At 44.3% G+C, this 22,809-nt stretch overlaps 2 protein-coding genes across 2 annotated transcripts in view; one reads left to right on the top strand and one right to left on the bottom strand.

Annotated features, from left to right (window-relative positions):
* Nucleotides 1-13,498: 13,498 nt before the first annotated feature.
* On the bottom strand, nt 13,499-15,149 carry TMEM158 (transmembrane protein 158). The gene has a single exon (XM_074840641.1). It carries the CDS (start codon nt 15,080-15,082, stop codon nt 14,111-14,113), a length of 972 nt encoding a protein of 323 aa, XP_074696742.1. The 5' UTR covers nt 15,083-15,149; the 3' UTR covers nt 13,499-14,110.
* The window catches only part of LARS2 (leucyl-tRNA synthetase 2, mitochondrial), a 145,655-nt gene continuing 137,556 nt past the window's right edge, over nt 14,711-22,809 (top strand). Inside the window, exon 1 of the mRNA XM_074840562.1 lies at nt 14,711-14,828. The gene's annotated coding sequence lies outside the window, so the exon portion shown is untranslated. The remainder of the gene's footprint in view (nt 14,829-22,809) is intronic.

The following is a 22,809-nucleotide window of genomic DNA, read 5'->3' as shown; positions in this document are numbered from 1 at the left end:
TACAGAGAACTCAGGTCAGCACACTGGTACTTGTAAAACATGGTAAACATATGTTACACCACCAGCACAGGCATTAAATCAATACATGAGAAGATGAGGTGTTATCAGGAGGCAAGCAGCTATAGATATCTTCTAGTTTAATTGTATTTCTGCACCTCTGTAAGCTATTAGGGGTGAGTAAATATGCCAGTGTAAAGGCTTAATGATGACTTACTCTAGCGCTTCTGTAACACTTTCCATCTTCGGAATGCCACCCGTCTGAGACATGTAGGTAAATATTAACCCCGCTCCACGGCTGACTTATAAATAAGCTATCAGCAGGCAGTTTATGCTGGCGGGCTGCAGAGACTAATTTATAGCTCAGCCATGGGGAGTCACTTGGTTTGTCTGCACCTCAGAGTAATTTCACACTGTCACTAGTCCTTCTTCAGCCTGTGGATGGAGATTTCATTATCGGTCATCTCCTGCGGTGGGAGGATAACGGATAGCTGGCTGCAGGAGCCCCACCAGATTCCTCTCCTCTGGATTTCATGGCCAGTCCCAGGCTGCTTAGGTCCAGTCTGCCAGGCCAGTTTGTCCCCCAGCTTCTCAGCAATTGCTAGGGAGAGCCAGGGCACTTTGTTTTACCTTTGGAAGAGCTTTCTCTTACTTGTCAGAGGAAAAAAGGTCCTGACCTCATCTTCCCCAGTGTAAATCAGGAGAAATGATGCTGAAACCACTGGGGTTGAAGCATTAGGGCCAGAGTGGTTACAAGGGAATCAATTCCTTATTGTTTATTGATCATGCAGGGAATCTGATTCTTGCTATGTTACAAAGAGTCAACCAGAGAAGAAAGGACATTTCATTAAAGAAATAAACGTTTGGTGCAGATTGTTCTAGAGGCTAAGAGACTTCATAACAAGTGATTTATCGCCACTTTTAACATCTTCCCTAGTAGGCTAACAGCACTGTAACACACTTACAAAATCTATCATTTCCTAACTAGCTATAAACAGTTAAAAAGCTGGTCTTTAAAGGCAAATAGGTGATGCTTTGTGGACACTGGCTTATTGGCATAACTGTTCTTGCTGCCTTGGAAACGGGATGCTGCTGGTGATCGTGGATAGGTACGCAAGGGCTGTGGGGTGGGTGGCACCCAGCACAGCCACACGTGGGGTGCTGCCACGGGCAGCCCGGCTGTGCGGAGCGGGAAGCAGTCCGCAGAGCACAGCAGGACACAGCTCTGCTCCCATGGGGGAAGAGCCGTCACCGGGACTTGGTTTGCAGGCTAAAGCACACACATACTGAGGTAATAAAACTGATTTGGGTAAGACTGTTTAGTCTGTATATACTGAGATGTTAATGGTGCTTTATGCCCCTGTGCATTAATGGGACAGCTGGTGAATGCACATTTTAATTCTCTTTCTGCTATTTAACTTGCCAGTGAGTCACTTCTGCTCATTGCACAGGCCAGTATTCAATAGCATTATTAGACAGTGTGATTACATCATAAATCACACTGCTGTTAAAGCAAATCCCTAATTCTGTAGAACAAATATAGATGTGTCCTGTGAATACCTGTATGTCTCTAAGTGTCTATGTTGTCTGAGAGTGAAGGTTGTATTTGGTCTGATTCTTCTCTGATGTACTTTAGAGAAATCACTCATTTTAGTCGCAGTGGCTACCTAAACTTTTTGTTTGCTCCTTTTAACTTTCTGAATTACTTACATCCAAAATGAATCATGAGTCATGATGAGGTGAAGAGAAAAGCTATCTGCACTAAAGGAACAAGTCCTTCCATCTTCCAAGTCTCCCATCTGAAAAACTTGAGTCCCAAGAGTCAGGTCAGGTACACGGTACGGCCAGGAAGCCAGTAGTGAAGGATGCAGTCAGAGATCAAGCCGGATCAGGTGAAGTGGTCAGGAACAGAGAAGCAGGTCAAAACTAAGGGGTTCAGAGGCAGAAGCAGCACACAGAGCCAAAAAGCGGGAGACTGGACCAACAATCAGTAGCAAGAATCTGGAGCATAATGGCAGCCCAGAGTCAGGCCAAGCAAAGTCAGGGCCTTCCAGTAGCCCCCCAAGGACAGTCTAGGGGCTGGAGACCAACTGCAGCTCGACTGCCTGGGACCCACAGGTTGGGCTCAGAAAGCCCCTGACATTTTGGCTGGTCAAAAGTCTTTGGAGGAATGGTGAGCCAGTCAGAGACCTCCAGCAGAGCAGTGCAGCAACCGCACCACGCCGGTTATGTTGCATTGTGGTGAGTTGGAAGGGTGCAGCAGAGTTGAAAACTCAGTGGGGTTTCTGTGAGCAAGCATGATGATGATGCCCCGTGCTGGGTATGCTGCTGGGCCACAGCCTTAGGTGTTGACTTGTGCCTGCAGCACGTCAGAATGGGCCTGCTGAAGTTTGTACAAAGAGATACTCATGTTAGCATTTGCAAAGTCTTTAGTAGTCATCTGCTGCCCACACCCTCACATGGTCATGGTCAATTCCGTGAGAATCATGTTACCATTCAGATACTGTGTGTTCATCACAAAGGCCCAGTTTTCATTAATACTGCCTCCAATTATTATTTAAACACATTTTTACTATCCATCTCATACATTTTTACATTATTTTTTTGCATTTCTTAATATGCAGAAGATAATCTGATTACAATTTTGACCTTTAAACAAGGCATGGCTTTTTTTTAAAATGCTATTTTCCATATAATGTACACATAAGCATAACCTTATTAGACACAATTTCTGGTTATTAATGACATGAAGCATAAATATCCATGCACAAAGACTATAACTGAACACACTGCTGAATTAAAATACCAGTCATGTTAGTGCTAATCGCTCAGACCTTTGGGCACAAGTAATGCTTACGTAACAGTGTTGGAGCCAGGAATGGATTCCTCTGTGAGAACTACAGTGGAGGTTGGTTTATCTTGCCTTCATCTCCTGACAGGAGCTTGGAGAAAAGAAAATTCAGGATATGCAACGAAACACATGACAAGAATATACTCTTATTCAAAACCATTGTGCATGGAGTATTCTGATATGTGGGTCAGAGAAATGAGGAGATGATCAAAGTTGTGGTGGGGTCTAGAAGCCAAACCTCCAATGGGGACAAATAGCTTAGGGAAGGAAGTGTGAAACCTTGAAAATGCAAGAAGCCCGGAGTACTGGAACAGGCAATGTCAACACAAATGCCCTTCAGCCATGACATTTGGATTCCATTTGCACAGCACCTTAAGGTGCAAACAACTGCAGAAAATCTTACTCGATCGAAACGCTTTTTAAAAATTCTGGCTGCCTCAAGGAGCTAACAAACTGAAGACTTTGCTTTACTGATTAATATTTGTTAAACACCCAAGGCACTCCCTGGGCAGTCTGGAGAAGAGCAAAAGTCAAGAAAGCATGACTGAGCACATGGAGTTAGTCAGAGCAGCTCTAAGTGCCTCTTTAGACCAGCCCAAACACATGGCGATTTTGCTGCTTTTTCTGAAGCAGGGCTCACACCAACAGCCACATGAGCACAATGTGGTAACTCTCACCAAGCAGCCACAAGAGGAAAGCAGCTTCTCAGACATGCCCCAGCTATTTGCTTCATGGACACGTACGTGCCCACAGCTCATGGATATGTGCCCATGGCTGTAGAGTTCTGACTCCGAAGTGGCACAGAGGTTACCTTGCAGCGGTGATAGTGACTGTTGCCCTCAGCCCTTGGCCTGCCCTCTCTCAGAACCCCAGGAGAAGGCTCAGCTGTTTCAGCTTAGCATGGTTAACTGGCACGTACTGCAGTGCTGTGGAGTGGGTCAATATGTGGTACTTATGGAAAGCTGCACTGCTGGTACTGTGCGGTACTTTCCATCAGTAAAGCTCTTCATGGGATCTATTCTTTCACTATATATATATTTTCTATACTTGCTCTGAAGTAACTCAAACCCCTAAGTTTCAGTTCTCTGAAGTAACTCAAAATCCTGCAGTAATGTAGAAACTTATACCCCTCAACACATTTATTTATTAAATTCATCAAATTCTAACAATACTACAGTAATGTAGAAACTTACACTCCTCAACACATTTATTTATTAACTTCATCAAATTTTAGCAACTGTCAAAGTTTAAATTAAAAATAGAGGAGCTGATACATCTGCCTTTCCTCACACTTTATCCAGACTGTTCAGTGCTTTGAACTGATGAATAAAGATCAATTTCTTAAAATCATTGCAGTGAACATTGATTTCATCCTTTTCTGAAGTCACACTCCACATTTTAGAGCAGGCAGCGTAAGGAAACCTCCAGCACCCTCTGTTCCTGTGCTAGCTCCAAGCCTAGAAGGATTAGTATTGCCTGTAGCAAGTTTTTGCTGAATTACTCACATATTACATTGCTTCCTAAATAACCAAAACTATAGACATGCTGAGCAAAAACAGACAGTATGGCAGCTGTAGGAAATAAAGGCAAGAAAATTAAGATGGTCAAAGTAAAAGAACATTCTGGACCTTTTAAATCCTAATTCTCAAGACAGACTTATAGGTAGATGAAGTATGCTTATATCTTTGAGGAACTCAGAGTAGTAGTTTGAAAATATTTTATGCGCATTGTCATGAGTAATTGGTTTTACCATGAATGTGGGATTGGAAGATAGTAGGAAATAGCTAAGCATAACTATTATTTGCCAAGTAATAGCAGACAACACATGCTTGGGAACTTGCTGTGAATGCTTTCTGTTGCTACAGTCAACCTGTAGTCCTCAACACTGAGGATTCTGATATTTTAAATATATTACAGAAATGCATTAACTCTTTGATGTTTTCCAGCTTATGAGCTCTCTGAATATCATTGTTAGAGGGATTTAACTGGGATTTTAAGCAGTTTTTTGGTCAGAAACATCATTAACATTATTCATCATCATAGGTTTCTCACTATCTTTTTATATGTAACAGAAGAAAGACAGCAATAGAGACAAGTTCATAGCCATGCAGATTCTAAAGATAGTGCAGTTATCAGCTGAATCACACGTAATTTGATGAAATTAATTAGGAAATTTTCAGAAAGTGATCCTATTCCTGTCACTATGGTAAAAGACCTTCCAATCACAGTTATGCTGGGGCTGTTCTCATGGCAATCAGCAGAGGTTACATGCACAGAAAACAGTTCTTGGTTTTGTTTTTGAAGAACTGGATCATTCAGCATCTGTGCTTCAGGGGGTTTGTTTTTCTTACACAGGTAAAGCCACTGATTTCTGCTTCACTGTGCTCTGCACATGTAGGAAAACAGATTAGCCAATGTTGTTTTGCTTTCTGTACTTTGTGTGTGGGAGGAGAGTAAATCTCTCTGACCCATTCCACCCACAACACTTCAGTTAGCATTGGGCAGCACCGTTATCAATCTCACTAGCTGAATTCGGGGAACTCAAAATTGTCACAGGCATGAAATATGCCAGTTGTAGGAGAAAAATAAGAGTTGTCTTCTTCTGTCTTAACCCAGCATGGGCTGGTGCCTGTAAGTGTTACGATGGCATTATCATGGGGAGAGGATATGAGTCTCTGTCTCAGAACTGAAGATAAGTAAGTGACATTTTAGAGGATGAGTTTTGTCATGGGCAATCCACTCTCACATCAGGGTAGCTAAAGCAAAGCCTATGGAATTACATTTTATATGCAGGGCAAAGAAGCATTCCCAGGTAATATCTACAACTATTCCTAGTCAAACTCTGAAAAAAATAATAAAGCAAACCAAAAAAGGCCTGCAAAACTGAGTGTACATTAAAAACACCAGTACATGGCTCATATAGCACACAGACACTCCTGAATAGCTCAGTTAACGATCTCTTCTGCTCAAAATGGCTTTCAGGCTAAAGCCCCATTCATTTCCTAAATTGTGAATGTGTTTCTTCAGCTGCCCCACATGGACCTATAAGGAAGTCATAGCTGTGGAGCACTCCACAGGCATGGACTGCAGCCAACTGAGGGCAAGAGGAAGCAGAGGTCTTCTGGCAGTGGTCCTCTCCAGAAACTGCTACCAGTACATCCGTATTATTTTTTGTGAGAAACTGCTGCTTGTGTGGGCCTGCTGTAAATTTATTCACAGTAATATCCACCATAACTGTGCTTCCAGGACAGAGGGAAAGGTCATGTGCGGCTGGGGTAGAGCACAGAGGCATAAGACACCTGTCTTCGTGTTCCTAGCCTCTAAATGATCCTACAAATTGATAGTGGGGATTGGGGTGCCATGGGAAATGCCATTTTGGGGAAGGGATGGGATGTTTTATGTAAACCTCATGCCCCAAAAGTGGGTTTCTCTGGGTTAAGAAAATGTGACCCTGCATCATTAAGTGCTTTACATGTCTTTGAGGAAAGGAAAAAATCTTGAGAATTCATAGTAAGTATTGCCTGAAGAAAGTAGTTTCCAGTTTTTCCATTTAGGAGCAACTACATTGCTGGCATAATTAGGCACAGCTCACATTCCCCAGAGAAAATGTGATGAAACACACAGTGCAAGAAAATAAATGAAATAGCCCCATGATTAAATCTCCACCAGCTACCTCCACAACAATTTTTTCATATATTCCCCTCCTAGAAAATACTTCTTACACCTTGGGGGATTCTTTCATATACTTTTGGATTAATGAGAATCTCTTCCAGTAACATTCATCACTTAGTAATGATTTGTTTTTAATATATCAGCTCACAGCAGCACCTTTCAATGGGAAAAGCATTTCCAGAGTACAGCTATTGCCTGGCTAAATTGTGGACAAAATTGTGCGGAATACCTTAATTTAACAAGATGAGGCTCAAACCATGCCCTTAAGTGCAAAACAAGAACAGAGAAGGAATAAAATCATGTTCATGTTTTGCATTTTTATTGTGCTTCACATGCTCAAAATGCCATATGGGATTTAGCGCATAATCCCTTCAATACCAGTATGAGAAGAGTAAATATTAATTCCTCCACAGCTAGAGAGATACACCCGGACATGATGTTTTCAGAAGGCCTGAGCCTCACAAACTCCAGCGTGAGCTGTACATATTTATCATCTTATAGAAGCAGGGCTGTAGTGAGTTGGCCTGGCCACTCAGCCATTTACTAGTAAAGCCAGAATGCAACTAGACCAGCACTTGAAAAATCTGTCAGGGCCTCTGCTCGTACAACTTTTCCATGTGCCATCATCCAGGCAAGGGCCTTCAATTTCTGCAGAATCCAAGATTTAATTGAAAAGCAATGGTTTTGACTCTGTAGTTGCATACTTGAGCTGAGTTCAACTTTAAATGCTGATCCATTCCTAAGTGAGATCACTGCTCCTCTGGATGTGCAGAACTTCCCCAAGGTGAGAGAGAACTACCTTCGGTTAGAGGAGAAGGCGGGGTGAGACACATCCTGACATTTCAATTGAGGATACGTGGGAAAGGTGAAATGTGAGGGCTCCCACGATTCACGAGACAGGGTTTTGGGCAGGTGCATGAGTAGAGGATTATTCAGAGACAGGATTTTGAGGAATTAAGGAGGAAGGAAGCTCTTCAAATGGGTCCGCTTCTCATTTACTAGAGGAAGACACAGTAACTTAGGGCCCCTGCTCAGTGTCTGGGGCAGAAGTGTAGAAGAAGTCCTGTGACCACAGGACAGGTGGGAGAGACCAACTTTGCACTTGTGTTTTGCCCTCAACACAAGGTTTCCTGTTCATCTTTGTCTTGTAGATGTCACAGACCAAAGGCATGAGAGGTATGGTCTGAATGGGTGGGAAGCAGAGTGGAAAAGCAAAAGAAACTGACAGCAGTATTCCTGGAGTATTTTTTTATAGCTCGATAATAAAAGACATACTTGTGGGAAAGACAGGTGAGAAATCTGCAGACAGAAAATGTCAAAATAAAAACATGCTGTGGAAAGAGAGAAGGGGAAAGGGAGATAGTAAGAAACAACAAATCTTAAAAATTATTACTTTTCAATGACAGAAAACAAATGCAGTGAAGCTTTGGAGACAACGAAGATAGAAAGTATTGGCAATATAGATCAGAATGCTATAAACAGCATACCAGCACATAGTCTTATCAACAGCAGTGGCCCAGTCTGGGAAATACAGTCACACCAGCATTACTTCAGTTCAGGTGAAAAGCTTTAATACAGTTATGATGAACATTCTTGCGCTGGACAACAAGAAACGTCTGTTTGACATGGATCAAAGCAAGATATGATGGAAGAACCATATCCATTCTATAAAAACAACCTTTACCATGTTTTCCTTACAACCTCAGAGAACATCAGAAGCAAAATTAGAGTACACAGTATATGCAAGAGATTGCCTTGCCATTTCATTGTTTGATTTCCAGCAATATGTAGTGATTTCTTTTCTTTTATTTACAGTATGGTGGTTCCACTCCTAATTTTTCTCAAGCCTCCCATTTCTTCCCAGGCTCTCATTCTCTTTTGCCATCACTTTTGCCATTTCAGGCCAAAACTGCAATCAATTATTCAAGCAAAGCACTGAAAAATTTGACTGAATATGAAGTACGGAATCAAGTTCCTAATTCATCTTGTGTCAGCTTTTTTTTTTTCCTCTATGATCTTAACCACTGTTTTTTTCCCAGTTGATACTTTGCAACTTCTTTGCAGAATGTGCTGGCACCTTTACTCTCTTTTGTTCTTTTTCTATGTCTTTTGTTTCCTTTATTCCTCCATGCTCTTCTTCTGTATCTCCATTTTAACCACTTCTATGTTGCTTAGCAACACCCAGAATGACAACAACAAGGTAAGGCCCCACTGCTTCTAGCAAGTCTCACCTTACAAGGAACAAAAATATAATTTAACTTCACATTACCAGTGAATTCACTTCCTCAGAATGGCATTGGTCTCAAATTCATGTCTCATTAATCAGATTTTTTTTGCGAAAGCTAAGAACAAGTCAAACACACAGAAACACAGAGTGTTTCATAGGATATTGGGATCTTCCAGTTTTGTTCTGACATAGTTAACCTGTTGAGATAATAAGAAAGCTAAAATGAGAGATAAGGTTTTAGATCCTGGCTTTCCCAACATGCCGATCCAGAGACTCCGATTGTCATATAAATGATCAAACTGCTACACTCAGTTATGAATCCAAACTTTAGAAAAAGTTGGAAGATGTTTGGATTTTGAAACTTAGTCTGGGCACAAATCTAATTAAACACCATCCAGTCAGTTCCAGTAAACATCTTTAATATCCCAAATTTTATACCAGGCTGCTTTCTCCCTTGGCATAATAGAATAGAAACAAAATGAATAGGCTAAGATACTTCTTTTTTTTTTTTTTTTTTAAATTTACAATTGTTTTGGACAACTTAGTTAACCAGAATTATTATGAAGATGGGACAAGAAATGTGCCTTATCTGTCACAAGCTGTTATCAATTTCCAATCACAGATGAGACTTTTTTCCCCCACAAAATCACTTTTGCAAGGGGAAACACTTAAACCCACTTCTGATCTTCATTGAAATGTTCTACTTTTGAGGGGAAAAATGGAAACTGATATTTTTGTTTAAAAAATGTTTTTAAAGATCAGCTACTGGTTTTAAAGATTTTTTTATGTTTTGAAATCTGAATATGTTTGGGATTTGATATGTACACATTTTCCCAGAATCATTAAAAATGTCTGTTGAAAAATCAAGGTCTTTCCCTGAAATAGGTTGAAAAAAAATACATTTATTCAGTAAAATTCCTTGAAAAATAACTGGCATTTTTGAACTCGCTTCAGAAAGAAGTTAATTTCTAAACTAGTGAGGCTCTACACTGGACTGAGAAATCCTGTCTTTGGATTTATAAACTATGTGTATAAAAACCAGAGAGGAATAAGAATATAATACTTACTCTCATAGCTAAATATCTATCTTTAAAATAGATTCTTTGATCTTCAGTAATACAAAACTTCAGTTAACGGCTTTTGTTCAGCCCCTGGGATCACGCAGTGTCAGCCCTGCAGATACTTTTATTCAGCAAACAGAGGTCACAATGAATAATATTTACTCAGCCAACTAAGGTTTTTAATTAGGTTTTTTTAGGGCCTGGTTCAGTAGCCCTTATTCATATTGAGTAATATTCACTGCACAAATAGGACTGCTGGGGCAGTTGTATTAATCATCGAAAGCACTGGTGAACTAAGCCTTGAATAAATAACAACTCTTACATTTATCCAAGTATGGCAATTTTGCCCGAAATACCCATGTAACTCCTGACATACAAAAATGTTCTTGATTACTGATGGCCTATTAAACAACAGCATGCTTACATAATATATAATTATTATTATATTGTACCACATTTTTATATTTTTATTATGGGAATCAATGTGGCACCAAAAACTGTGACAGCAAAACTGTGTCCATGATAAAACTACATACTTGTCTGTATACTTCTGCTTCTAATACATCTATAAAATGTAACTAAGAAAATATGCGAGGGAGAGAGAATCAATTCTGAGGTCTGAATATACAGCAAAAAATGTACCAGTCTAACACTAGCATACAAGCCTAGTAGCTTCTAACACTGAATCTCTCTCTGAAGAGATTTCCTGGTTCCTGGAATGAAAAAAAATCATTGTAATATAGTTGAATTACATAAAAAGGAAATCAAGAAACTACCTCTGTTTCTAGCTATCCCTTGCTTTCCAACAAACACACGTACATAAACAAAGTCAGGATAACTCACCAGGAAATACAATCCAACAAATAGTGAAGGAAAACCAGTATTACTTGTTCAGTATTATTTGTTTCTCACCATCCTTTTTCTCCCTTTTGTTTTGACTTTCTATTCTACACAGTAAGTCCTCATGTATATACACGTGTATATATGCATATATATGCCCTCCCTGAGTATATGAAGGATTATATATGGTGACTAATCTGCTCTCGTGCTGACCCTCCTACTGTTTTTAAAAATAAACCCAAATGAATAAAAATGCTTAGAATCACCCCCAGTAAAGAGAAAATCAAGTTCCACTGCCAGTGAAAAAGAAAATAAGACACTTCAGTGTCTAAAGTCGGAATCTAAAACTAGCTGGTGTGCAGATGTATCGTTTCACATTGCTCTGGGCTTGACTCTTTGGGTTTGATTCGATGAAAGCCCCATGGATGCAGGTGAAAGCTCCACATACCTTTTGTTACTCAAAATTGTCGGTTACTTAAGAGTCACAGTAGCAGCCACTATGGGAGCTGGGTTATTGACATTAGATGTAACAGGGACCGAAGAAAGCTCACAGTCTGCATAATGCATTTCCATTCTCTGTTCTTTACAGGAGAAACCCTGCTGCCACCTTACTGAAACCTGAGGGTTCAGGGAGTTAAATCCAGGCTAAACCCTGTGCAGCAGGTAATCTCTGTGCCATCCTGTCACTGTGCCTTAAATTTATCTCTAACACACAGAAACATGGACTGCCCTCTCTCACGCCTACCTCGATGGTTACTGTGATCTAAGGAAACACCTTCCCCTAACACAGAAGTGCTCTCTGCACATTGTGTGAGATCAGTACTCCCTGAAAATGTTGCAGGTTTTTTTGGGTTGGTTTGGTTGGTTGGTTGGTTAATGCCATCCCTGTGTTTTAAACATTTCATGTTTTAGCAGATTTTTAATAGTAGCTCCACTTACAAGCATATTTGTAGAACTACGAGCAAATCCCTCTCTTCTATCACGCTTTTTAAGTGAAGGAGCAAAATTCTGAGTGTGGCACTGCCTGTTCACAAGGTTTGTATTCAAGCTGATATTGGTGGAAGTTAGGAGACACAAACCAGTTTTGGTATACCACCTGGTAGGTGTCTGCAAGAACTGCAAATAATAAACCTTTAATAACTGAAGCTGCCTGTTTCAGACAGTAACACTGTTCTCTTAGTTTATGTTGATGCAATTCAGAAAAAAACAACAGCACATCACTGGTGAAACTAGGATAAGCGAAAAACAGATTCCAACCTTGAGTTTAAGCGCAGGCACAGGCTCCCTGGATGACAGTGAGTACTACGCATCCTGCACTACAAAGCCAGCAAAATTTCCAACGCAAGTTGCTAACTCTCTGCCTAAACGTATCTCGTTCAGAAGAAGAAACTCTCTGCCTAAGTGCATCTTCATTTAAAAGAAGAAATTCTTCCCTGGCATGGCAACTCTTCTGAGGTTTATTCTACATGTAGAACATTTCTCTTTCGGGAGGGTGTTAACTTTGTGTTCCCTTGCTGGCCTTGCCTTTCAGTACGAAGAGGCTTCTCTGTCACACACGGCAAATAAGTCCTCTCTAGCACGTCGCATGTCTGTGCACAAAAGAATTTGTGCAAGGCAGAGACGACACCACGTTTTTCGCATCAAGGAAAGAAAAGCGAGGCTCTGTAAACTAAGCATACAGGGGAAGGTGTCCTTTGGATCAACAGGTCAAATGTTCATTTCTCACGGTGACTGGATCCTCTACTTCCTGAAAACACACTACTGCTATGTTTACTGAAGTGACTTGCCCATTAAGATCAATAGGAGAAACAGTGGGTGTAGAGGCAGCCCAGTAACACGGAACATTTTAAAATCCCGGTTTATTTCTGCTGTTTGTCAATCTTCTCTCTGCATTTTTTTTTCCAGACAGTATACACATAGAACATGCATTTATTTTATTTTGTTCTCAATTTAAAAAAAAAAAAAGGAATCCTAAGAATTTAATCCTTCCAGACTTTTCATCTAATCATTTCCACTAAACCATAGGGAAGAAAACATTACAAAAAACCCAAATTAGTCCCGAGTGAGTTCACGTGTTCCTAACAAATTAAATACATTGATTAATGAGAATTCCTATTGTAAATCTTTCTCACTTAGCTCACATTTTGGTTTTAGAAACTTCAGCTGGACTAATCATGTCTAAGGCAAATGGAACAACTTCTTGGAAGGCTAAACAGTTGGAACTATACAACAAATGGTATTTCAGGCTATGCAACTGTCTGCTCGAACAAGAAAGAAGAAATCTTGCACATCTTTCTTCTTTGCATGCTTGCACAGTGGCAGCCGTAAGCTAGTTCTGGCCCAGCAGCTCCTGCATTCTCTCCACCCCACAGGCTTTCTGTGAGCAACCCTGGACGATATTAACCATGCCTCTAACAAATACACTGCGGCCAAGTTGTTTTTGAGGAATGCACTTTATGGAAGTCAGAGACTTGCCCCCAAGCAGCTTTCAACACATCTCAAAGAGTGAGCCTCACCTTCCCAGGACTGAAACCACCCAACATCAAACCGAGGAGAAAGTCTGTGGAGCGGTGTGAAGTAAAATCACCTTGGAAGATCTCTAGCACAGACATGCTCCCCATCCCACCCCACCCAACCCCGGTGTAGGCATGTGGACCTACATCTACCGTACAGATAGGGCAAACAGCATTCAGAAAGGGTTTGGGAATCCCGCTTTTCCACCAACAACCCTGGTAACATCATCTCACAGGGAAAGAGGAGCTCCACAGCCGGTTTGCAGACGGGGAGGCCAGCCAAACCCTCCGTTCCACCCTGGCGGAAACAGACCAACAAAAGGCTACGGTGGCTCCAGAAAGAAAACCTCTGTATTAAAAGCCAAATAACGCGGAGCTACAATAATAAATACACATTATCTCAACTGGGAAATACAGTGTAAAAGGTTCGTTAAAGTTCAGCTTCAGCAATAACAATATATATACTGCTTCAGTTCTCGATCCTGCCAAAAAGAGACTTCCCTTTTCTGTAAATAAAGAGGAAACCCGCTCAAACTGTATTCATATACAAAAAAGCTACTCCAACTACAACAAATGCGGTTGAATGGGTCGGTCTTTTATTTCCTGCGTTGATGGGGGGGGGGGGGGGGAGGCTTTTTCTTTTTTTTTTTTCTTTCTTCTTTTTTACTAAAAGGTTCGTTTAAAACGGTTATTAAAGATATAAAAGGAGCCCGCAGGCTTTGGTGGTCTCCGGCGGGGCGGGTGGCGCGGCGGCGCTGCTCCCCGCAGGGCAGGGCAGGGCAGGGCGGGCCGGGCCTGAGGCGGCCCCGCGCGCCCCGTCCCGCCGCGCGCCCGTCACACGCTTTAAACAAGAAAAACCCGCGAGAGTCCGGCCGGGCGGGAGGCGGCCGCCCGCGTCCCTCCACACCACACGACGGAAAGAAGGGGAAGGGGGTGTCACCGGGAGAGGCTACTTGGCGGCGGCGGCGGCGGTGCCGGCGGCGGTGCTGCGGCGCTGCTCCATGCCGTTGGGCAGGAAGCCGGCGATGATGGGCACCGGCCAGATGAGGGCGGCCACGCTCCACACGATGATGACCAGAGTCATGAAACAAGCCACCAAGGTAGACTCGATGGGCTTGCGGTTCATCCGCCAGCCCGGCTCCCCCTTCAGCTCCTCCAGGCTGAAATCCAGGCAGCAGAAATTCAGCGGCTCCCCTTGCAGCCAGTACTGGCCAGGCTCCGCCGCCGGCGGGTAGGAGAGCGAGGAGGAGGAGGAGGAGGAGGAGGAGGAGGAGGAGGAAGAAGAGGAAGAGGAGGCGGCGGCCTGGGGCGCGGCGCCCCGCAGGCGCCCGACCCTTCTGCCCCGCACCCAGCTGCAGCCCACGCAGAGGCGCAAGTCCTGCTGGGCTCCGCCGGCCGCCAGCCCCAGGTGCTCGATGAGCAGCGGCGGCCCCACGCGGTGGAAGGCGGCGGAGAAGAAGGCTCGCCCGTGGCTGTTGGTGGAGAAGAGCAGGAGGTCGCACTGGATGCCCAGCGGGCGGCTCCAGCGCACTAGCAGAGAGCTCAGCATCTGCCGCTGCACGCTGATATTGCAGTGCGGGTCCTCGGCGGGCTGCGGCTGCCCCTGCGCCTGGGAACGCTGCTGCTGCTGCTGCTGCTGCTGCTGCTGTTGCTGCTGCCCGGAGGAGGTGGGAGCGGAAGGGAAAGGCTCTTGGCTAGCGGCAGCCGGCGTGCCCGGGCTGGCGGAGCTGCCTTCCTCCTTGCTTGCTGCCCCGTCGAGGTCCATCTCGAGGCTGGCCAAGGAGCGGGAGGAGGAGTTGACAGGGGGCAAGAAGAGCTCTTGCTCCTGCTCCTCCTGCCCGCTGGCAGCCGCCGAGGGGCTCCAGCCCTGGCAGGGCGGCAGGCAGGCGGCCAGCAGTGCCGGGAGGAGCAGCGGCAGCATGGCATTAACTTAGAGCCGGAGAGGAGGGAGAGGAGGAGGAGGAACGGGAGGCTGCATGGCGCTGCCGGCTGCCATCTGGGAAGGCAGGCACACTGCTCTCGCCGAGAGAGCGAGAGAAAGGGAAGGAGGGTGGGGGCAGGCGAGGGGGTGGGAGCGGGGCTGGGGCTGCCGCGGCGGCGAGGCGAGCGAGCCGGGAGCCTGGGTGACGGCAGCGGCTCCCCCCTTCCCCGCCTCCTCCGCCCCCGGCCCGGCAGCGCCCCGCTCGCGGGAGGAGCCGTGCGCCCGGCCGGCCCCGCGGCCGCTCCCCGAGGGGCCGGCCCGGCACCCCCCGCGCCGCTCCGCTCCGGGGCAGCCGCCCTCCGCGGGCGGGCGGGCGGCGGCCCCCCTCCCCTGGGGCCGCGGCGGGCAGCGGCGGCGGCCGCTCTCCCGTGCCGCCCGCCGCCACCGCGCCGGTTCCTTCCCCCGGGCGGGGGGGAGAGCCGAAGCCTCCCAGCTCCGCCGCCGCCGCACCGGCGGGGGCTCCGCGGCAGTTGCGTGTCTCCCTCCTCGGGGGGCAGGGGCGAGGGAGAGGGGCTGGCTGCGGGCAGCGCCCTCCCGCCGCCGCCTCGGGCTGGGCTGGGGGAAGAGCATCCAGGAACCGACTGCACCCACTTTTCATTTCGATTTTATCGGGAGGGAAAGCGGCTGGGAGGACGCGGAGGAAGGGAGTTTAAACTGGCGGGTGGGATGCACGTCCCGGCTCAGCCCCAGGAGCTGCTGCTCCCAAGCCTGGCCCGGGCTGAGGTGCAAGGCATCCCGCAGGCGGGCACTGTCGGTCTCTGTTGCAAAGATTTTAACAAGGAGCCCAGAGCTACCAAGTGTGGTAGCTGTGAGACTTGGCTGCATTTTTCGAAAGACTGCTTTATAATCATGAGAGTCAATAATCAAGCTAGATACACCAGTTCGTTTCATGACCCTGTGCTGGCTATAGTATTACTCTTGACGCAGGTTGAGGCTTGCCGTGTTGCAGTTTGGCACTTGGAGCCCCGGGAAGGGACAGAACTGGATGACACAAATGATGAACATTTCTTAGCCTTTACCTTGGGCAGAGGGTGGGATAGAGTTACATTTTTCTGGCAGGCATCCAGAACTGAGACTCTCTTCTTTGCCTTTGCAGCCCTTTTTTGACACATACAGACGCAAACGGGAGACACGAATACAAAAGCTAGGCTTTCCCAAGTATATATGGGACAATTTATGTAAACGATAGAACTGAACTCCGTAAGGTGCTCCTTTGAGGCTGGCATTGGTCCCGTGTCAGACATGGTCCCACGTCAAAGCGACACATGGACACCTTCTCACTTGGAGAACGAGTTACTGTAATATCACTCTCGAGTCTTTCGGATGAGTGAGGGTAGTGAATGAGGGTAGAGAGTAAATTTTAGATTTGCTATAATTCAACATGAATGAAGGTAGCGAAACAGTTTTCTTTCAAAACCCTTGCCTCAGTGTATCAGGACAAAACACAGAGTTGTTTGTTTCTATTCAAAGGAGACCCGAGCACCAAAATGCAGTTGTGTTTGGTCCCAAATTAGCCCAAAGGATATTGTCTACCAGATGTCTATAGTTTGGCTAGGTTCTTAGTTTGGCTTATTACAGAGAAACATGCCTTATGAAGCATTCAAAGCAAGCTGTCTGGTTCCAGTTCTGGGTTTTTGCTCAGATGTTACACTACAGGTAATACATTTTTCAGTACTATTTCAATGTCTCATATTAAGAGTTCTCTGACATGAATGTGTCTCTACGTGTGTCTCCTGGTGTCCTTTGTCATATCCACAGTCCCACACATTTGTGTGACTGTAATTTTTTTTGTTGTAGTGAGTGTATAGACACAAAACCAGATTAAGAGAGGGCTAGTGTGTGGCAATAATGCCAAAACTGTGACCACTCGTGCACAAATCACGTTGCATTGGGATTTTGGCACAAAGGGCTGGAAATGAAACTAAGCCTCATAAATAAGATTTAGCTCCTGAACACTGTTGCAGTATGTGGGTGGCAAATGTTCTCAGGCAGAGCTTCAGTTCTTTTGGTCTCAACTCCCGGGACCCAGCTGAATGCAGTCAGGGGTATTTGCGAAGAAGTTTGGGGAGGAAGAGTTGAGCTAAGTTTCTTTTCCTGCAAGGAAAGATAACCTGCCACAGGAAGGTTAAATGCATTTAGCATCATTTAGACTACCATGGCAAGGAACTAAAAGAAGGCAATTTATTTCAGGTTGGAGATGCATGGGTGCCTCATTATCTGTTCCTCTTCGTCAAGGAATAATGGAGCAAGTGGGTAGAAGAAGCAGAAAGTATGTTAGATCATTGGTTGATAGCCACTGTCCAGCAGTGCCCTTTACAGATATTTCATTTATAGGTCTATCAGATATAATTAATCTCTGCATGGATTCAGTCATTCAAAGAGGTTGCAGCACACTTGAAAACTCTTTATAAGTAGTATTAATATATAGCTCTGTTCTGTGGTTTTCAGCCATAAATCTCAAAGAACAAAGTGGGTTTATGGCTGGGGAGGCTGAAGCATAAAGAAATCAGGGGCCAGCAAAAGGTGACCTACAAATCACAGACAGATCAAGATGTAGATTTTGCAGGTTTGATTCTATAGATATAACTAGAACTATACTATGCACTGTAGGTCACAGTAGCATTTGTCAGTGTGGTAGAGGAGGTGTGAAGTGGGCTATAATGATAAAATTTTAGAAGGGAATAATGAGGTAACAAGACAGTAGGAGTTTCATGAGACAGACTGTAGAGCTGTTGAGAGGATGAAGACTAATGGTAAAGGACAATCAGAATCTTTGAGAGTTGTTTTAATGACATTTTAACTAAACATTTTTAGTAAAGTATCGCTTGTGAAATGCTTCAAGTAAGATGAAATCAAGAATTTCTGCCCAAGTGCCATTAAAATTGCATCTCATGAGGGTGCTGTTTTACAGCCTGAAGCCTCATTGCAGCTAGTGGAAACTGACCCTAAGCAGGTGCAGATTCCGGAAGGAAATCGTAATTGCATTCAGGTCAAAAGCTTGTGATCCTCAGGCAGCATTTGTCAATTTGGCAAACTTACGTTGATCTGCACTGAGGAAAGGGAATAACTGTAGAACTTTTCTTGATGGAGGATGTGCTTTTGAGGTTGTCATTTCTGAAAGGAGTTGCATGTGGGAGAAAAGATGGAAAAGTAGCAGAGTAAGGGATTGGATACCCAACTATAACTTCACAGAGATACTGTTCTGTGGAAAGCCACCTACTGTCAATTACAGGAAAAAAGATGATAGGAGCAAGTATGTATAGCAATGCGTTACCAATCTCTGTAAAAGTGCCAGGTAAATAAGGAGAATTTCACAGTCAACAGCTGAAGAGGGAGACAGGGTCAGGAGAAAGAAGTTGGTACTTGACTCCTCTCAGAAAAGAGCAGTTTCAGTTCTGTGCAAGGAGTAGGATCCAATCATACTGGGGATTGTTCTGAGAGCGATACTTATTCCCAGCTGAGGAAAAATGTTTCTGTGATATAATTTAGGCGGCTTGGTTGGCTAATGTGAGGGGAGAATCTCAGAGTAATGTAAGGAAGTGAGCTGATCATATGATGACTGTAGAATACGCTCTTTGAAGAGTCATTGATAATCAGTGGTTTGCTGGTTGAAGAAGGAGCTAAGGGATGTTTCATACTGCCCACTGACTTGTTGCTTTGATTGTGAGCCCAGTGATCAGAACCTTCACTCTCCTCTTCCTTGCTTGGTATTCTTGTGGATTTGTCGGAAATTATTTGTGATGAAACACTTAAAGGCCACTGAAGCATCTGAAACAGATGATAGAAGCTAGCTGGACTAAGGGGCTTGCTACTGCTACATCACGTCAGAAGGATTTATCTGCAGTGAACAGGGATCATGCACTGCACAGAACAAGCCAGGGTTCTGTACCACTCTTTATATGAATATCAGAAGCCCAGACAAAGGGAACAGCCAGTTGGCAAGCAGGCTGAGATCAAGGGCATAATCTCTCCAGAGAAGTCAACACACCTATCTCAGCAAAGACACTAAGCTCATTGCTTGACATGCATTTCTGTCAGCAGCAGATACTGCTTCCACACCATCCTCTCAAGTTATACAGACAGATGTCCCTGAAGCCATAAAATGATCCACGTTACAGAGCTGGGGCAGATGACTGTTATTGTTGAATACTTGTCATATACATGCTCTTTTTCATGAAAATATCATAAACATTTTCAGCCCAGCCTTAACCCCAATCTTTAACTCCTTAGCCAGATCACTACACACTCCTGCAAAAAGCTGCACCTGTGTAGCTGAGGGAGTGAGGCAAGGTGGCAGGGAAGGTGGGAGGGTTTGAGCAGTGGGGGCCAGACTAGGGCTGTTTAGCCACTGCATGTCAAGATGGGCTCTAGTGGGGCTCCCACGGTCTGCAAACCACACAGCTGATGGAGTGTGGACCAAGAGAAAGCAACTGCCATCAGAAATCCAAAAGGAGAGTTATCCATGGCAGTTACTACAGAGTCTAATCCAGCTGCAAAAATGATTGGTAGAAATCAGGAAAACCTTGTTCAGAGCGTCAGGTGGTATCAGTAAGATGGAGGGCCTGCAGGATGAGGGCTCTGGGAGCTTTGAGGAGGACTTAGGAGCTCATGTCCAGAATTCCGTTAGACTCTGTGTTGTACTAGCACAGACTAAAAAGCCTGCTTCAAATCTAAAGATAAGTGTGAAATATATGCAGAGAATGCTAAAGGGAATGTATTAATAGACTTTCAGAGCTTTTTTTTTTTTGTAGCATGCTTTATGTAGGTTGAGGCTTTTAGACAAAGATCAAAAAGAAACAACAGGAAAAGAAGAATCTGTGGGAATGGGTGTAAGAGAGAAGTAGTCCAAAGAACAAAATTTGCACCTCCACAGCTGAAGATGATCTTAGAACAAGGCGGGCTGGCTTGAGATAATAGCAAAATATAAAAAAACTATAGTATAAGTTAGTTCGATCTAGTTGGCCTACAAAGAGTGATAAATGCAGTACTTTCATGTATTCCATTTATACAATGACGTTTTTAAGATGGGTTTTGACCTGAAGCAGTGTTCTAGGAAGACTGGATTCTTTTCCTTGCCTAGGTTCCCACTTGCAGGTTGAATAAGACCATCACTCATGTGGGATTTCCTCCCAACTGAACTTCTGAAGCTTAGGCAAGATCCAGCCCTGGACTATATTTTGTCTTGTAACTACCATGCTTGCTTATGTTTTATTGGCTAGGAGTCTGACTATAACTATAACTTATTTTCCCTCATATTTATTTCACCAGTAAACCTATCCAGTGTTGGAGCTTGTCTGAAACTGGAAAATTTGGGATCTGGTATATTGATAAAGATAATGAATCCAGATTAAATGGTCCATGCAGGCAGAATTGAGAGATGGGCGATCTGAGTCATTTTTAAGAAACCTCCGATAGGGATAAAGGGCAGTGTAACACCTTTGTTCCCATCAGAGTATACGCATTGCAGGACTCGGGACTACTTTCTACCAGGTTGCTAAAGGCCATTGTAGGGTGGGTTTGACCAGGTGTCAAGCTTTGTGCGTTCATGAAGCACAGATGTTCTGAACATCTGAATGATCCCCGGGGTTCTGGGTAAGCCCTGACATGTCACAGCCGTTCTTGAAGGAAAAGAGATGTCAGCTCAAGCAGTAGTTGTTTAATGCCGATGCTGTGGAGGTACTAGGAGTGCAAAAACATTTTGTGTGATTACATATTAAATTGTTCTGCAAAATATTTGTAGATAAAATAGCATTCCTTAATGACTGTTTTATGAGTTTGTCTTTGGAAAATCTAAACATTTACTACAACAATACATTGAAAAATAGCTCCCTGGAAAGCATTTAGTTCTGCAAATACTTTGAGTGTTTCCCGGTCTGTTCTGAACATGGCCCTAGGGCTTGCCTTTACTGTTATTTATCTCTGTATAGAAAAGAGAGACAGGTGCAGAAATCTGGTATTAGTCTGCACTAAGCAGACGTGAGTTTGGCACTCCCATGAGCTTCCAGTGTGGCCTCAGTCTCTTTGTGGCTTTAAAACCCAGCTATAAAATATAAAATCCCGCTTCCCTAGGAAGTTGTAAGACACTCGGACTGTGAAGCAATCCTGTTCCACAGGAGAGGAAGATAAGCTAGTTCACAGGTCACTTAAGAGTTGTTTTGCCATACTACACAGAAGACACGCAAACACAAGACATTGTCAGTGACAGTCTGTATCATAAAGAACTTTCACAGAAAACACGTGGATGAGAATCAGAGTTCAAAGGAGAGGGTGTTGATACAGATCCTGTGTGATGCTTCTTAGCCAACCTGCAGCCCTGACCATCCTCTGCCTTGCCGTTATTAGCTGGTGCTTCAGTGCTATGAGATACATGACAGATATTGTAAAGGAGTCTATAGCAGGGACTTCACTGGTTTCACTGCAGGTTTTTGTTCTCATTCATAAAGGGAAGTGTAGATTCGAGAAGCCAAAACGAAGGCTGCAATCAACAAAGCGAGGGTGGATAGAAGGATAACAAATACCAGGCCTGGTATGAGGCAGGATTGAATGGTGAAGGGCTTTGAAAGTGAGAACAAGGAGTTTGCGTTTGGAGCAGTGAAAGAGGAGAGATGACAGAGAATGGTGGAAAACTCAAAGTAATGTGCCCAAATGAATGAACTTGAGACAGTTCCAGGTGCTGTAACCAGAGAGATTACAATAGGGAAGATACACAGGCCCAGGCTAGGACTTTTGGCAGAGCAAGCTGAGACAAATTGTGATACTTTGGAGATGCTGCGTGAAACAAATCAGTGATATTTAAAGCACAGCAGTATCAACATCATCAGTAAAATTAGCAGTAAAAACTAAACTCCTCCCTGCCTCCAGACTGTGCATCGACACCTTAGATTGGGGCTCCAGAGCTGCTGTAGCTGTTGGTGTGCAGAACAGAGACCCTTGAGTTCTCAAGGAGCACTTGGGTACTGCTTGCGGTGGTCTGCATACTAGTCATATGCATGCCCCTGTTTGGGAACCCTTGCCTGCTGTCCCTTCTCCGGTGAGACACTTTTGCTGTATATCAAAACAGGAAAAGAGATTCATCTGCCTCCGTGAGTCAGCAGAACCACGTTAACTCTTTCCAGAAGTGTCAATGCCACTGAGTGGGGCTGAGTCATCCAAGCAGACACAGCTAGCCTGATGCCCACCCTTCCCTTCAGCTGGGAAGCAGTCCTAAGGTGTCAAAGAGAAGGTGGTTACATTTCCCATTCCACTCATCAGTGCAGCATCATAATTATTTGCAAAACGGCAGACAGTCTGAGTTTTAACTGGCAGATTCAAAAAACTGTCAGCTGTTTCTGGGTTAGATAGGAACCAGATTTAAAAGGAAACAAAATGTTCTTCGTCCCTAGGGAACTTGCTGGTTCACACTCCTTATTTTCCCAGCAATGACCACAACCAGCATGACATTGCAACGATTGTCTGAGCCATAATTAGGCACTCAAACTCCAAGGCTAGACTAGTGCTCAGACATCTCTGTTACACCTTTGCTACACTGGAGTGGTTTCATGGAAGTCAAGGAAATCAGAGTTTTCAATTCCTAACTTCTAAAGCACTCTTGTCCTAATCCAGCAAAGTCAGCACATGAACAAGGCAACTGATTGCTTTCAGCAGGACATTGCACTCAGAAATGCTCT

The sequence above is a fragment of the Strix aluco genome, chromosome 1 (assembly GCF_031877795.1).
Source record: "Strix aluco isolate bStrAlu1 chromosome 1, bStrAlu1.hap1, whole genome shotgun sequence".
In the NCBI taxonomy this organism is placed as follows: Eukaryota; Metazoa; Chordata; class Aves; order Strigiformes; family Strigidae; genus Strix; species Strix aluco.
Note: the sequence above shows the minus strand (reverse complement) of the source record. Positions and strands in the feature narration are given on the sequence as shown.